Raw genomic sequence first — 16,158 nt, forward strand, 5'->3', positions numbered from 1 at the left:
ACGTCCCTGGGACGTCCGATGTGGACATTCCCAGAACGTTCTCTGTACGTCCCTAGGACGTTCGGTGTGGACATTCCCAAAACGTTTTCCGAACGATCGAAATGAACGTTAAAATGAAATTTATGTTTAGAAGATGTGTGTATTCAATATTTGGACAATGTTGAATAAATTTAGAAAATTGAGATTTAAAAAAAAATTAAATTTAAATTTTATATACTTTCTTTTATTTTTGTTGGTAGATTTTAGTTAACTGTATTTGTTTCTTATGACTGGATTCCATGAAAACGACGAACAAATCTTTCAATTTTTATTTAATCTCGAACTCACGATTTCCGAACCACACGCAACCTGCTTCCTCACTTACCCATAAACGCCTTTGCTAAACTGACTCATATTTTAGGCTTATATGTATAGTGACTCGCATTAATATTCGGACACTTTTTAAAACACAATTCCTTTCTTTGAAATTGGTCTAAATGACTTGAACTTTTTTTTTAAAAGTTAGAATTAATTTACTAGGTAATTCTGAATAGTTTCAAATATTACGTACATATCACATCTCATATGTACAAAAAATATTGTATTCCTAATATTGAATAAACATTTTGTTTTACGTGTGCAAACATATATTCTGTTGCGAATATTAGATAAATACGTGTTTTATCCACGGAAAAAAATATTCTATTGCGAATATGAAATAATGACCGTATACTCAGATAGCACAGGAACAGGAACGTCTTATGTACGTCCATAGGACGTTCGGTGCTATCTGGGTTACATTCAAAATTACCAAACTTGGTTTGACTTTCTGTCGGTGGGACAAAACTTACGCCTTTAAATTATTGCTATTATCATACCTACTTTAAATATCTTTAGCCAATAGGGGAGCTGAATGCAATTTCTGCTGTTCAAAATATGATGCTGGTAAGGTAAGGTAGGCTTTATAAGCAAGCGACATAGAGATCCAAGACTAACGGAGAAACAGGACTCCATGGAAGAAAAAGTAAAAAAAAAAAAAAAAGTAACTCCTACCGGGAACGAACTGCGTCCAACGCAAAAGATCGACTTCGCAATCTGTCACTCCAACGACTGCGCTACGCTGCTTCTATGATGCCTCCGACTCTTGTATGGTCGACACTCGTAATATTGAAAGTCTCGCTTATTCGGCTAGACCCTTACTTTCAGGTATCGCGGCATCACGCAGCCTACTCGTAGGGACACGGACGCGTTGCATGTATAAGTGTGTCTCGGCACGGCTGCTCGCCAGCCTTCATGGCCGGCACCATGCTATTATACCCGAATATTGTTAATTATGACAGAAAAAAGCAAAAGTAGAGTACCTATGGGAGCTGGTGCTGTAGTTTGAACATTTATCTAGCGGAAACGATATTGAGAGGTCTCAAATTTGCATTGTCGAGACAAAAATAGGACAATGCGGAACCCTTGCAGTTCCGTGTACGTATACACGTATACAGTGGTGTGGAGCTATATGAGTGCGTACTAGCACATACAAGGCACGGGAGTTCACTCCCTTAATATTATTCTATATCCCCACCTCTATCAAATACTATCCCAACCTACCCAGACGTTATTTTCATAGACAGAGTATATACATTAGCAGTAACCAGTATTTCCACCCCCAGCCTCCCAAAAAAATGCTGCAAACCTACTCAGACAGTATTTTCGAGTAGGTAGTACATATATTATCTGTATGCAATATTAACCCTCCCCCCCCCCCCCCTCGCATCGCCAAAACAAATATATAAAACCCTCACAAACAATACTTTTACGTAGACATTTATTGTCTGGCTAAGCTTTCCATAGGACAGTACCCCGGTTATACGGCCATACCTGCACCCACACGAAGGTGATGGGTTTGTAAAACGACAAACGGGCGCCTAATAACTCATTATTAGTATCAGTGAAAATTGATGGGGGTTCTTATTCTAACGAACCCTCACACGGCCGACCAGGGAAAAGAATGCAAAGACAAGTCCTCTCCATTGTTACATTTCATCGAGGCAAGTACTCAGAAATCTCGTAAAACTCTAGTCTTGAGCAATTGTAAGGAGTTTACTTTTGAGTCCTCTTTTTCTCGGGAAGTCTATTGCCAGCAACAATCCCCAGGGGACGGATCCGGACTTCCACGTACACAGTTTACATGTATACATTAACAGCATTCAATATAGCCGCCCTCACCAAAAACTAACTCAAGCAGAAATTACAAATTTTTGATATTGCGCCGACTACGAAAAGTTTATTTAACATAATGTAATGTAAAGGAGATAGAAATATAATATATTATTCAATATCATTTAATATAAATGAAATAGAAATTATTTCATACTTTTAAACAATTATATCTAGAACTGGTGAGTATTCATATCAATTAACTAGAAATTATTTCATACTTTTTAGTGCAATTTTAATATTTTTTCGAAGTCGGTTATATTTTCTCTTGAAAATTATTTTATAGTTTATGGTAAGTGCCATACAAATGCAATAAGAGCTAAAGCTATTTACGCTGAAGGGTATTCTGAACGAAATCAGCCATATCAAGTATTTGAGAGAATTCGTGAATCGCTTTGACGAACCGAAAGTTTTATTGTTACTAAACGTAACGTAGCGAAAGCTGCTATTTCTGATGAAAATACGATTGCGATCCTAGCAGCGAATAACAAAAAACCGCCATATTAGTAGACGGCAGATGGTATTAGCAAAACGAGTGTACTACGAACAAGTGTACTTCATCAGGAGCTTCATGGCTGTAAACATATGATTAAGGTTGTATCTTCTACTTGATATTATGCGAAGAAAATTTTCAAGTAATAAAGTGAAATTACTCGTTACTTCTTAGGTTTAGGGCTAATAAAGGTCAATACTTTTATGATTGAAAACGGGAAAATGTGACGTTTGTGACATACAATGAATCATGGATAGAGACAGGGACAAATGGATAGATATGAGCATTGAGCTCTATCCTATTTTTCGCATAGTTTTCGCATTTTAGCCGGGCGGGACCACCAGTGCACTCCCCGGTGTTCTCTCGGGCGAGTGGCACTTTGGCCGTGTCCACAGTCACACCTGGCCTAAGTGAGGAGCTTTGGACCAGGTGGGAACTCATTACCTCGACTTCCTGTTTCGACCCCGCGTTTCGGGCGATCCTCGTTTTCTCTTGGACCCGGGCCTATGATTGAACATCCCTCTGGACCTGCAGTACCAACCAGCATTGTTCTGCGACATTACATATTCGCAGAAGGAGACCACGGCCCTGTATGGACTCCCGCCACCGGCCAAGTGGTCGACCAAGGCCGACAGCGAGAGGTCTGCTCCTACGATGCTTATTAGGACACGACGAGGCGCCGACCATGCCGGACATTCCTCCAGCGTATGCCTCACCGTGTCCAGAGCCTCCTCGAAATGGTGACACTCGGCGGTGGGTTCTCTTCCGATGGAATGCAGGTACTGACCGAAACATCCCTTCTTTCCGGTCAGCACCTGCGTCACCCGGTAGGTGAACCTTGGCCGCTTCCTGCACCATACCTCGAGTATGGGCAAGAGGGCCCGAACTATCGGACGGTCTGTAATGGCGGACTGAATTTCAATCCGCCATTGGGTCATTGTCCGTTGTCGGGCCAGGAGCCTCAGCACCTCGGTCCTCTCCTGCAGGGAGGCTATTTCCCCCCCGTCGACGGTGCGGCTGGACCAATACAGTCCAGCCAGCTCCGCCGCTAGCACGTGCAGTGGCGGAATCCCCGCAAGGAGAGTAGCCGCCTCCGCGGAGACGATGCGATATCCCCGTATGGCTCAAAAGGCCAACCGCTTTTGCACGCCAAGCGCAAATGCTTGGCCGCGACGGCTAGCCGCAAGGATGGCGAACCACACGGGTGCTCCGTATAGGAGCTTGCTATGCACCACCCTCGCGTAGAGGCGGCGGATCCTTTCATCGGGCCCCCCAATATTGGGCAACAACCTCGATAACGAGGCTCGCATCAGCTTGGTGGGCCAGGAGACCGAAATGCTCCACGAAGCGCCAGCGGCTGTCGAGCATCAGGCCAAGATATTTCATCGATTACCTGACCTCGACCGAGGGATCATCCACCTGGATCCGGAGTTGGGGGGGGCTGTTGTCTCGGAGGCAGTGCATGCAGCCACATTGCCTCCGTCTTGTCGACAGCCACTTTAAGCCCCAGTCTCCGGATCCGAACCACCACCGAGTCCACCACGGATTACGGATCCATATATAAATATGGAGGTGGTCGGACGGACTCTCTATATCCTCAGCCACCTGCCAAGCGGACACTCGGCGCACGGCAGACAAGGATGCCCACGTAAGATCTATTGCAGACACCCCATTCCACCGCACGCACGTGGGTCGGAGCCCCGGTTGATAAGGCGGAGCTCCATCCCCCCAGTCCAACTCTCCAGAGCTTCACCTTTAGGGGTGGTCCTGGGGTTTCCCCAGCTGGTGGACTTCGCGTTGAAATCCCCCAGGACCAGTACCGGACCGTTCATGAATGGGGCGACTAGGGTCCCAAGCCGGTCCAGGTACTCCCCAAACTCTGCGAGGCTCCGGTTGGGCGAAAAGTAGCAGCCAACGACCAGAAATCTTCCCCACTTAACAGCTATCATCCCCCGACCTCGCTCGACCACGGAGCCAGGGGGGAAACCCTGTTGTATGTTACGCCCGACCCAAAAGGGGGAGTCAGGGACCACGTAGGGCTCCGTGACGACCACTGCTCCAACCCCCCGCTCCCGCGTTATTCATCAGCATTGGAGCGGATCTCCGCAATACTGAGGTCTTTGAGACGTATTTCCGACCGCGCCCTCCCCATAGCCTCGGCCAGGGTGACCTTGCACCCTTCCGGCACGGTCAGCGTGACTGCTGCCGTGTTGCGTGCTACGGCAACCCCTGGCCGGTGGCCCTGTGGCGAGGTGTAGCCCTGTTCAGCTCGGGCTTAGTTTGGACCGGAGCTACCGCTTTGTTCTGAGCCTTCGCCCGCAGACCAATCACTTTCACCCACGCCACCGGGCCAGGGGCACCCGACAGAGGGGGAGGAGTATGACTCGTCGAGGGACCCTTACGAGAGAGAGGCAACCGGGGAGGTTCGGCCTTCGAATGGGGTAGGGTTATGGTTTGGGTCGAGGGGCTTCCTTTCTCTGCCGCCTCCCCACTTCCCTTTCCGCCTTTCTTCCTCTGCTTCCACACTTCCGCCTTACCCTCCTCCGCAGGATTAGGAAGGGGAGTTTTTAACCCTCCCCCCAAAACTGCCTCATTGAGGCGGGCTTGTCCTCTCCTGATCGGGGCCAACTTTGCATCAAGCATAGCCCCGATCTTCTTGAAGAGCAGGTCCTCACCCGAAGCCGAGGTAGAAGCCTCAGTTGCTGGAAGGCGCCGGCTTTCCTCTCTCCTCTTCCCCGCCATCTCTCTCCGTACAGGCGGAGTGGTAGCATTCGCTGACGGCGGCAGCGAGAGCTGAGCTGGCAGCAGAGCTGGATCTACTACCAACCTTTTCACTGCCATCAGCTCCTCCCTCATCGCCTTGAGGGAGGCCACCATCTCATTTATCTGCCTCTTTAAGGAGGCATTCTCTTCCCGCAGGGAGTCCAACTCCACATTCTGTGCCGGAAGGGCAACCCCCTCTCTGCATCATCTCAAGGAACGCCGCTTTGGCAAATCTGGCCGCTTCCTTAAGGCCACGCACGGTGGTGCCTTTGAGATTGCGGCTCTTTAACGCCGCATCCTCAACACCCTGCACGTGCTCCAGAAACTTCTCCAGAATGAAGCCTGTCTCCCGGGACTTCAGGCTTGCGGCCACTTGATGTGTGGAGAAGGAGGGGTCTTTCACCACTCTCTTGCTCTGCCAATGCTCCTCCTCATCGGAATCGTCGAGACGATTTTCTCCCGGCCTCTTCCGCGAGTCCGACATACATGATGCCATGGACCTCGCTGGAGAGACGCAGCGGGATCCCGCAGTCGACTCCTCCGCAACTGACTGCCCTTCCTCCTGGGGCGTCTTGCATGCCGCTCTGGTTCTCACCCGTACCCTCGACGTAGCGGTCCCGCTAAACCCCGTTGTGCCAGCTAGTCGTAACTGTCTCTCCTAGGCCATAGCAGGTCCTGGCGTCTCAGATAAGGATGAGGCGGCTAATGCCGTCGCATCCAACCTCTCTACTAGCACTTCCGGGCGTGCCATCCCCTCCCTCCCGTCGGTTTTTCCGAGACAATTTTCAAATAAATCCATATTATATGAGTGTGTTTTCCTCGGCTTCGGGCACCATGGCGCCCCTACCGCAGTAGGGGACCTTCCACCGGTAAAAAACCCTAACATTTAAACGACACCGAAACCGAGAAGCGCTTTGTCAGGCGGCCACACCCTATCGATGCCGGAAATGACTCTACTAAAAAAGTTACGGGATAGGCCCGCGCCATAAATGATGCAAAAGGCTTAACGTCACTCCTATAGAGTGAGCGACACCCAATCCGAGTGGATGCCAGACCCAAACCTCGAGCTAGACGGTGCTACGGTTTACCCCCCGCAGCTCAGGGTATGAGGCAATACTGACCAGGTAAGCCTCCATTCCTGCGGCCGGTAATCCCACTTCAACCCCGAGATTGGCTCCAGTCAGCGGCTAAGTGAGCGGTTCTCCCACGTTAAACATGCGGGTCCACGGGATCTTTGCCGACGCACCGAGGTGCGCCGGACTTATGTTTACCCTTATTACTACCGCAGAGGTCAGGTACTAACATCACTCTCCGCCCTGGTAGGGGGGCTACTACTCCCCTCTTGGCTAGTCTATCGGGAATATCCATGAGACACCGAATGCAGCCCATTCACACACACATTCATACCAGTGTTTGGTCGGCGGGGGCTTCGCCCCGACTCCCCAACGAAGCGGAAGCGGCCTCTCAGCCATCGTCCACCACGCCAGAGAGCTTCCCCTATCCGAAACCCGGGGACGCGCCACGTAGGGGTTCACCTCCCCTCCAGACTGGAAATCCAGCCTGGTCCGTGGGTGGTACGTTGGCCTGTCCCGTGCTCAACACTCACTTGCTCTTTCTTTGGTTCTGCACGCTGCGGAGGGGGGGGGGAGGGGTCTATGCAGTGTCATTTGTATATGATTTTCTGATCGACGTCCCTTATTCCGTCTGGTGCCCGTCTTACTTTTTTCGGTCCCCCGAATTGAGGCTGTGACGACCCCTTTTTTTTTTTATTGTGGGGAAATGCGTTACGCATGCCTTGGTTTCCCGGGGGGAAAACCGAGATTATGTGGGACTACCATCGGGGAGTGGAGCGCCGGAGGCGTACCCGTCCGCGATGGCTACCCAGTAAAACCCCACACCCGCCTAAGCTACATGGGAAGTACCTGGAACACGCGGATATTCAGCAGGACACTTCCCAGCTTACATGAATCCCAGAGGGAGGGTACCAACCTCTCCCACTACCTACTCTATAAGACCACGGGCGAAGGGACCCGCCCGGTGTCCCCATCCCTGGGGCCGTCGGAATGGGCTTCCCGAGCCCCCGCTCGGTCGACCCACAGCCACCGGCGTCTTCATGTCCGTACTGGTTCAGGGATCTATGAGCTCCCTGAACGCCAGGACAAGAAGACGCCGACACCGGTAAGGGAGGGTCGTCGGAGGCGTGATCCGGCACACCCCGACCCTCCCCACCCCACCCCGCATGCGCCACCACAAGACTCGGTGGTCTAAGTGGAGACGGGCCGAGCATGTGCGGTCGGCTCGTCCCGAGGGGAATTGTATCCCCTCCGAGGGCCAGGGTCAGCTCACGCTCCGACCCCCTACATTCGCCTCGGGACAGCTCACGCCTCGCGGCCCCCCACCCTTCCTACCACTACGCAGAGGCGTGCACTGGAGCAAGGGACGTCCCCGCGCCCACACCCTCCTTGCCGAGCCCGGGTCTCTTTCCCGGGCTCGCTCGGCGGCCTCCTTTTGCGACATAACTTCCTCGCCGCCTTCCACGACCTCTCGCTCGAGACCATGTGGTCAACCACATGGTCTCGAGCGAGAGGTCCCACCCACCCACTGCGGCTCTTAGGGCACGGCGCGGTGCGGCCCATGCCAGACATTCCTCGAGTGTATGCCACGCCGTGTCCATCTCCTCGACGTAGTGGTGACACTGCGCTGTCGGCTCCCGCCTCATCCGGTGCACGTACTCTCCGAAGCATCCATGCCCGGAGAGCACCTGCGTGAGGCGGAAGGTCAACCTTCCCCGCATCCTGCACCGTGTTTCAAATATGGGCAGGATGGCCCGGACAATCGGACGGCCCGATAAAGCAAGCTCATGCTTCCACCGGGCCAACGTGTCCCTCCGGGCCTGGCGCTTCTGCACATCGACCTCCTCTACCTCCATGGTCGTGACTTCCACCCCCGCAGGGCAGCGAGCGGGGCGGACGGCGGAATCACGGCCAGGAGGCCCGCCGCTTCAGCAGAAATGGTGCGGTATCCCCGTATGGCTCGCAGGGCCAGCCGCCGTCGCACTCTTTCAAAAAGAGCGCGGCTGCACTTGCTGGCCTCGAGCAAGCGGTGCCATATGGGGGCCCCATATAGAGCCATCGACCGCACCACCTCTGCGTACAAGCGACGGATCCGGAAATTCGCCCCCCCCCCCCCCCCCCGATATTGGGCAGCAGCCGCGCTAAAGCGGCGGCCGCCTTCTCCATTCAGAGGGCCAGGAGGTCAAAGTGCTCCTTGAAGCGCCAGCGTCCGATGACGACCAGACCCAGGTATTTCGTGGTGGGTCTGATGTCGACGGAGGTATCCCCGACGCGAATCCGGAGATCCCGACCTAAAGGCGGCCGCCGCGCCCGAGACAATTCGTACAGCCAGATTGCCTCGGTCTTTGCGGCGGCCACGGTCAGTCCCATCCTCCGGATTCTCCCGACAACACAGTCTAGGGCGAACTCAGCAGCATGCCTGGTTCCACTCCAGTCCTCCCCCTCTGCATAAATCAGGGTGTCATCCGCATAGTAGATGACACCCGTGTCAGGGGGGAGGGCAACCCGCAACACCGCGTCGAAAGCAAGGTTCCACAGAAGCGGTCCGAGGACCGACCCCTGCGGAACCCCGCGGTGTGTCTCCCTCGTGTGCACAACCTGGAACCGGCCGGTAAAAACCACCTCCCTGCCGCGGAGATAGTCCCGAACCACCTTCCGGAGATAGGGGGGCACCTGGAAATATTCCAACGCCCCTACTATCTCCTTCCAGGGCAGGGCGTTGAAAGCATTGGATATATCCAATGAAACAGCGATCAACACCCTGCCCCTAGCGACAGCCCCATCCAATCGTCGGGCGCCCCCTCCGGAAGCCATACTGGCTGTCGTTGAGGTCGGGACCACCGCGCGACTGGTGCTCGATGAGGCAGGCAGCTATGATTCTGTCGAACAGCTTGCCCGCCTCGTCGAGAAGACACATCGGCCGGTACGCAGAAGGAGACTCTGCGGGTTTTCCACCTTTCTGGAGGAGAACCAGGCACGCCTTTTTCCACACTGTGGGGAAGGTTCCTTGGCTCAGGTTAGCGTTCAAGACGCTCCTGTACGACCGGCCGAGGATTCACAAAGACAAAGCTAGCAGGCTACCGGGTACTCCGTCCGGGTCGGGAGCTTTCTTGCCCCTAGCCCGGAGCCCCCCGATAGCTCGGGACAGCTCAAACTCCGTGACCCGAAATTCATCCGACCATTCAATAGTCGGACTCGAGGCGCGTTCCAACCTACCCTCTCCCCCATCGTTGAGGGGGAAGAGGGTATCAATCACGCACCCCAGGAATTCCGGATCTAACCTCTCCGTGACAGGAGACGCCCAAGAGCGGAGCTTCCCAAGCACCACCTTGTATGGGCGCCCCCACGGATCGTCACGGAGGGTAAGCAGGAGCTCGTCCCACGCTTTGGCCTTGGTTGCGGCTATCGCGCGCTTGAGAGCCACAGCCGCTGACCTGTACACCCCGTACAGTTCGGCGACTCTCCACTCCGGGTTACCGCCTAAGAAATGGCGGCGCCGAGCACGGGTATACTGGCGACGGGTGCGGCCGGCCGTTCTTCTGAGGTCGGCAACCTCGCCCGTCCACCACTACGCAGACTTCCTCGGGGGCTGCTCGCGGATCCGGAGCATAGCTACGTTGCAAATCATTTGCAACGTGTCCCGGATCCACAAAGCCTCCTCTTTTGCCCCGCGCTCCTTGGCCGTAGGCCAGGCGGAGCCGATAATCACAGCCCTCGGTAAGTCCTCGTGTAGTCGCTTCAGCGCCCATCTTGGCGCTGAAGGGATGCTACGTCGGAGGGGGTCGTCCGCTGGCGGGTCCGAGACCACAGCCACGTCCATAAGGACGTAGCTGTGGTCCGACAATGTTTCACCCTCCCAGACCCGCCAGTTAGACACCCAGCGTGAGACGGTGGCTGACGCAAACGATACGTCCACGATGGACCAGCCGTTCCACTTCACGCAAGTTGGTATCCTCCACCCAATCCTGTAGCGCTCCGCCTCGGGAGCTGGTCCCCGGTTTACCCCACGCGGTGGACTTCGCATTGAGGTCCCCGAGAACCAGCACCGGACCGGCCATGTAGGGGGCTACCATAGCCCCAAGCCAGTCCAACGGAGAGCCTAGACCCAATTTTTCTCGGGCGTGTCGTGGTCGCGCTTTTTCCCCCTGGCGGGGAGGCAACCCGACCATTGCCCGGGACGGAGGGCCGCGAAATTGAACGGCCCCCCGATGTGGGGGTCACGGATGGGAAGATGGCCGCGGTTATCCAGTGGCTCCGAGGCAAGAATACCGCCCTGGGGCCGGATGGGATACCCAGCAGAGTCTGGGCATTGGCCCTGGGCGTCGTGTTCGGGAAAGTGCAGGCACTGTTCTCCACCTGCTTGGAGTCGGGGGTGTTCCTTTGGCTATGGAAGCCGCCTGTCGCATGTTGGTCCCGACCTGGCTAACTGCCAATTCGCCTTCCGAGAGGGCCGGTCAACCGTTGACGCGATATCGATCATCGCGATATCGTTGACGCGATATCATAGCGATAACATTGGATATCGTAAACGCTTTTAACACCCTGCCCTGGGAAGCCATAAGGGAGGCACTAATTTACCATCAAGTGCCTCCCTATCTGAGACAGGTGATCGGGGCCTATCTGAGCGACAGGTGGATAGATTACCTGGGCCGGTACGCCCGGAACGCATGGAACGGAGGGAGGTGAGCCGTGGGATCTCACAAGGCTCAGTTTTGGGCCCGTTGTTGTGGGACCTCGGCTACGATTGGGTCCTGCGAGCCCCGCTTCCCGTGCCAGTTTTGTCTGCTTTGCAGACGACACCTTAGTGATCGCCGTCGGGATCATTTTTGAGGGGACCATCCGCCGTGCAGAGGTGGCGGTGGCGGCTGTCGTAGCGAGGATCCGCGGACTGGGCCTTCGTGTGGCCCCTGAAAAGATCGAGACCATATGATTTCATGGCGACCCTCGGTCTCGGCCACTGCCCGGGTCCGGGTGGGTGGAGCCTGTGTCGAGGTCGGAAGCCGAATCAAATACCTCGGCCTCGTCCTCGACAGCCACTGGCGTTTCGAGGCGCACTTCAACCGTTTGGTCCTCCGTGTGGAAAGGACGGCGGTCACGCTTGGCCGCCTTTTGGCCAATATCGGGGGACCTGGGGATCGTGTGAGCCGCCTATATATGGGAGTGGTGCGGTCTATGATGCTGTACGGGACTCCAGTATAGGCCTCGGACGCGATGGCAAGCCGGCATATTAAACAACGTCTGCGCCGGCTGGAGAGGCGGATGTCCATAAGGGTCATCCGCAGGTACCGCACCTTCTCCTATGTGGCGGCGCAGGCTCTGGAGGGTGAAGTGCCCTTCGAACTGCTTGCGGCTGCACGCGCGTCTGTCTATTCGCGCGTGAGGGCCACCCGCCTTGTTCGGGGACACCCACCAGAGTCCAAGTCGGTCGAGGATTTTAAACACCAGCCCTGGCGACTGGCGCTCGCCAGTTGGCGTCTGGAGCTGAGTTCCCACGCCGGCGAGCGCGTCGCCGGGACTCTCCTGCCTCACCTCAAAAGGTGGCGGGTGAGACGGCACGGTAGACGCACCTACCGGGCGTCACAGGTATTCACCGGACACGGCTGCTTTGGTGTCTACCTGTGACGCATAGGGAAGAAGGCCACCATTGCGACGAGGAGTAGGACTCGGTGCAGCATACGCTGAAGGAATGCCCCGGCCTTTTCAGCGCAGCGCCAAGTCCTAAGGTCCAAAATAGGACATGACCTCTCGCACCCAGCAGTAGTTGGGGCCATGCTGGTGAGCGAGGAGAATTGGACGGCGGTAGTCTTCTTCTGCGAAGAGGTTATCTCGCAGAAGGAGGCCGCAGAATGGGATCGGGAGTTGGCGGGGGCAATGGCGGCGACCAGCCGGTTACGTCGTTGGGCCCCCGGGATTAGGATGGTAGCTGACGGCAGGGAAGATTGAAGTCAACCTCCGCCGCCGGCTGATCACCCTGGAAGTGTGGCAGGAGAGAGAGAACGGCATATCAACCGCTATCCCACCTGGCGGCCGTGGTACCCAGGGCGTGGGCCTTGGGTCACCTGTACAAAGCGGCCGCCGAGATGGAGCAGTGCAGCGCCTCCCTGCTCTGCAGAGTAGAACGTGATAGGGAGAGTCAGTATATCCCCCCCTCGGGACGCGGCCGGCCATCAAAGGCTAAATGGCCGGTAGAAGGCTAGGGGCAGTCGCAGTAGTGATCTATCTATCTGCCTATCCGTCTGTCCGTCTGTCCGTCTGTTCTATCGGAAAACTTTAATAATTTTTTACGCGACAACGGTTCATCTCCGACATGTGGCTCCTTTGAAGCTTTTTACGTACTCCTCGAGTAGAATTTTTTAAAATTAAAAAAAAACGTTGACCTTAAATTTCGAAGTCATAATAGATTTCGCGGACAGTTTTTTCTCAAGTATCCACCGATCCAGATGTGTACAATAACTCCTGAACGTGGTGACCAATAATTTTTATACACTCTGCACACCCTGATTTCATTTGTAAAAATAAAGATGTTTAATACAAATTACTTTTTGAGTTGATACTAATTGAATATAACAACTGATACCTACATATACTGAAAAATCCATTATTAATGTTTCCTATTTCCCATAAATATTTTAACAGAAACGTTTAAAAATTATTCGGATAATGTGAAATTTATGTTTAGAAGATGCGTATTGAATATTCTGGCAATGTTGCGTAAATCTTGAAAATTAAGAGATTTAAAACGAAATTAAATCAAATTTTATATTGTATTTCATTTATTCATAGATTTTGCTTTTATTACTTTATTTCTTGTGATTAGATTCCATTAAAACAAGTTATTTTAAATTTTTTTACCTCGGTGGGAATTTGAATATCAGATGAATATGTATTTTATATTCGAGAAAAAATATATTGTTGCGAATATTAAATAAATATGTATTTTATATTGTTCATTCTAAATATGGAATAGATATTCTTTTTATACTTAAAAAAAAAATATTTTTTTTCTAAATCTAGAATAAACATCATATGTATATTTAAATATTAAAATGAGATTCAATCTCTTTTATTGGATGAATCTGTATTCAATATTTTGTGCAACTAGGGTATGTGAACCTGACACCTAACTGCCAAACAATTAACTTTTTTTTACGGAATAGGGTTTCGCATCGATTTTAGTATTAGGTTGTTACAATTTTTTTTATTTCTCAATTAATGAAACTACAAATGAGACATCGCCTAGTGTCCCCCGAATTATTTAATCAAATTTTTTTCATATGTAAAGAAGAGAATGTAGAACAATCTCTGAGTGTCAACCGTATAAAAGTCGAAGTATTATAGAAGAAGCGTGGAACAGTCGATAGAATACCATTTTGCGAAGACGATCTTTTGCGCTGGAAACGGTTCGATCCCGGTAGGAGTCAGTTATTTTTTTTTTTTTTTTACTTTTTCTTCCGTTCGTACCATGTTTTGTTATGGAAACTACATTTTTATATATTAAGATTATTTTTATACAATATTGTGCAATTTTTACGTTTTTTATCGCATTGAAAAAGAAGTCAAAACAAAAAGAAAAGAAGAAAACAAAGAAAGAAAGAAAAGGAAAAAAAGGAAAGAAGAAAGAAGTTGTGCAATGTTTATTTAATATAATAAAATTGTTATTTACAAACTATAAGGACGTAAGTTTTTATAAAAGCTTGTAGAAACTCCTTTCACATCCTGACTTCTTTTTCAAAGCGATAAAAAACATAAAAATTGCATAATATTGTACAAAAATAATCTTACTATATAAAAAGGTAGTTTCCATAACAAAACATGATATAAACGGAAGAAAAAGTAAAAAAAAATAAAGTGACTCCTACCGGGATCGAATCGATTCCAGCGCAAAGCTAAAGTTTCGAAGCGACGACGATAGTAGAAAGAAACAGTTTGATGAAGAAGGAAGAGAGACTGAGAGTCGACGTTGGCAAATGTAAGGATACGGGATGCTAAGCACGATTTCGACCTCAGTGAAATGGCAACAGTGTAGAGACGCTGTTGTAAGAACGGCAACATTGCAATTGTGTCGAATTCACGTTAGCAGTCGTTCTCAGTAAGCGCCATCTCCTATCGATTGTCTGAACTAAATTTATGACGTAACTTGCTCTGCATTATCGTCAAAATGGCGGAACACGTCTTTGGGAATGTTTTCACGATTTTTCGCTTTTTGTTCTTGTATTAGCATATTTTGGATTGAATGAGGGCTCATTCGAAAGATGAAGGTCCAACGAAGGGTGCTCTGGTCATCATTTGAGTCACGAAATCCATTTAGTAACCTAAAAATACTTCCATTCTACGGATTTTTTCCTCGACTTTTGTTCAACTTTGGACGCTGATATTATTAAATATGAACACACTATCGTTCAATCATGACCAGAGCACCCTTCGTTGGACCTTCCTCTTTCGAATGAGCCCTCATTCAGTCCAAAATATGCTAATATAATGTTGTACCCTCAGGCGTTTTTTAAAGGGTTTTGGGATATCGTGGGTTTCGGAGCGTTTAAAGAATTGGAATTCACCGGTGTTCGATGATGAGTCAAAGGATCGTAACTCCAGCGATGTACTCTCAACAATGACTTTATTCAAAATGTGCTCAGAACTATCTTTTACAAGGTGTTAATGTTTTTATAGTCTTTGTTGGCAATCGTACATGACCATATATGGTCATGTTGCCAGGCGTGAGCAACATCTAGGCAAATGTCTAAACAGTCTCCGTTTGTGGTTGATACACTATTTGGCTTCTTCATTTCACCGCCAAAGTGCGGAGCAGTCAGTTTACATGAGTTATCATTAGGGTCTGAACGTTTGCACTGTTGAACACAGCATTTTAGCTGCACACAGTTGGAAACCACCGAATTTGATATTATGTTATACAGTGTCACCTTGCACTTTACTGGAAAGGACCTTCATGTACTGGCTGCTCATTTCGATTTCACATCTTTTTCTACTTTCGTGAATTTTTTTAGAGGGCATTTCTATTTTTCTATGATTACTCTTGAAGTCCTCCACTTTTTCATGTACTTGGTGTAATTTTTTTACTTTTTTGAAGTTTTTTATGGGGATCTCACTTATTTTCACAAAGATAATTTGTATAGTGAATGACCTCAAATAATAGAAAATGGGAGATCAGTTTGAACTCTTTAAGGTTTTAAAAGTACGCGGAACGCATTGCACAAAGTCTCATTGCAAGAAATTTATTAAAGAAAAAATGTAATCACTTTATCAGTAACATTTAAATGCAACATGACTTTCTGTCATGTGACGTGGGTACTTTTGAGAAATTAAAGGACTAAGTCTGACCTCTCTTTTTCTATATTATTGTAATACAATAAATTGTGCGTTACCAATAGTGCATCTCTGTTCATTTTCTCATTATTTAAATTTCTTGCAACAAAACTTTCTGCCATGCATTGTGTGTACTTTTGAAAATTTTAAGGACTGAAACTGATTGCAATACGATAAATTGTGCGTTACAAATAGTGGATTTCTTTTTTCATTTTTCGATTTATCTTTAACATTCGAATTTCTTGCCACAAGACTTTCTGCCACGCTGTCTGCGTTACTTCTGAACTTTATTCAAATACAATAAATTATGCGTTATAA

At 50.2% G+C, this 16,158-nt stretch overlaps 2 protein-coding genes and 1 long non-coding RNA gene across 3 annotated transcripts; all 3 read right to left on the reverse strand.

Moving 5' to 3' along the window:
• Positions 1-3,123: 3,123 nt before the first annotated feature.
• Positions 3,124-3,621, reverse strand: LOC128893680 (uncharacterized). The gene has a single exon (XM_054154822.1). The coding sequence runs from the start codon at positions 3,619-3,621 to the stop codon at positions 3,124-3,126; it is 498 nt and encodes a 165-aa protein (XP_054010797.1).
• A 6,466-nt stretch (positions 3,622-10,087) lies between these two features.
• LOC128893682 (uncharacterized) lies at positions 10,088-10,543 on the reverse strand. Its single transcript, XM_054154824.1, has one exon. The coding sequence runs from the start codon at positions 10,541-10,543 to the stop codon at positions 10,088-10,090; it is 456 nt and encodes a 151-aa protein (XP_054010799.1).
• A 4,573-nt stretch (positions 10,544-15,116) lies between these two features.
• LOC128894318 (uncharacterized) lies at positions 15,117-16,152 on the reverse strand. The gene is made up of 2 exons (XR_008461507.1): positions 15,856-16,152; positions 15,117-15,448 (listed from the first exon to the last, which is right to left on the reverse strand). It is a non-coding gene; the product is annotated as an uncharacterized LOC128894318 (long non-coding RNA).
• Positions 16,153-16,158: the final 6 nt, after the last annotated feature.

The sequence above is a fragment of the Hylaeus anthracinus genome, unplaced genomic scaffold (assembly GCF_026225885.1).
Source record: "Hylaeus anthracinus isolate JK02 unplaced genomic scaffold, UHH_iyHylAnth1.0_haploid 3, whole genome shotgun sequence".
NCBI lineage: Eukaryota > Metazoa > Arthropoda > Insecta > Hymenoptera > Colletidae > Hylaeus > Hylaeus anthracinus.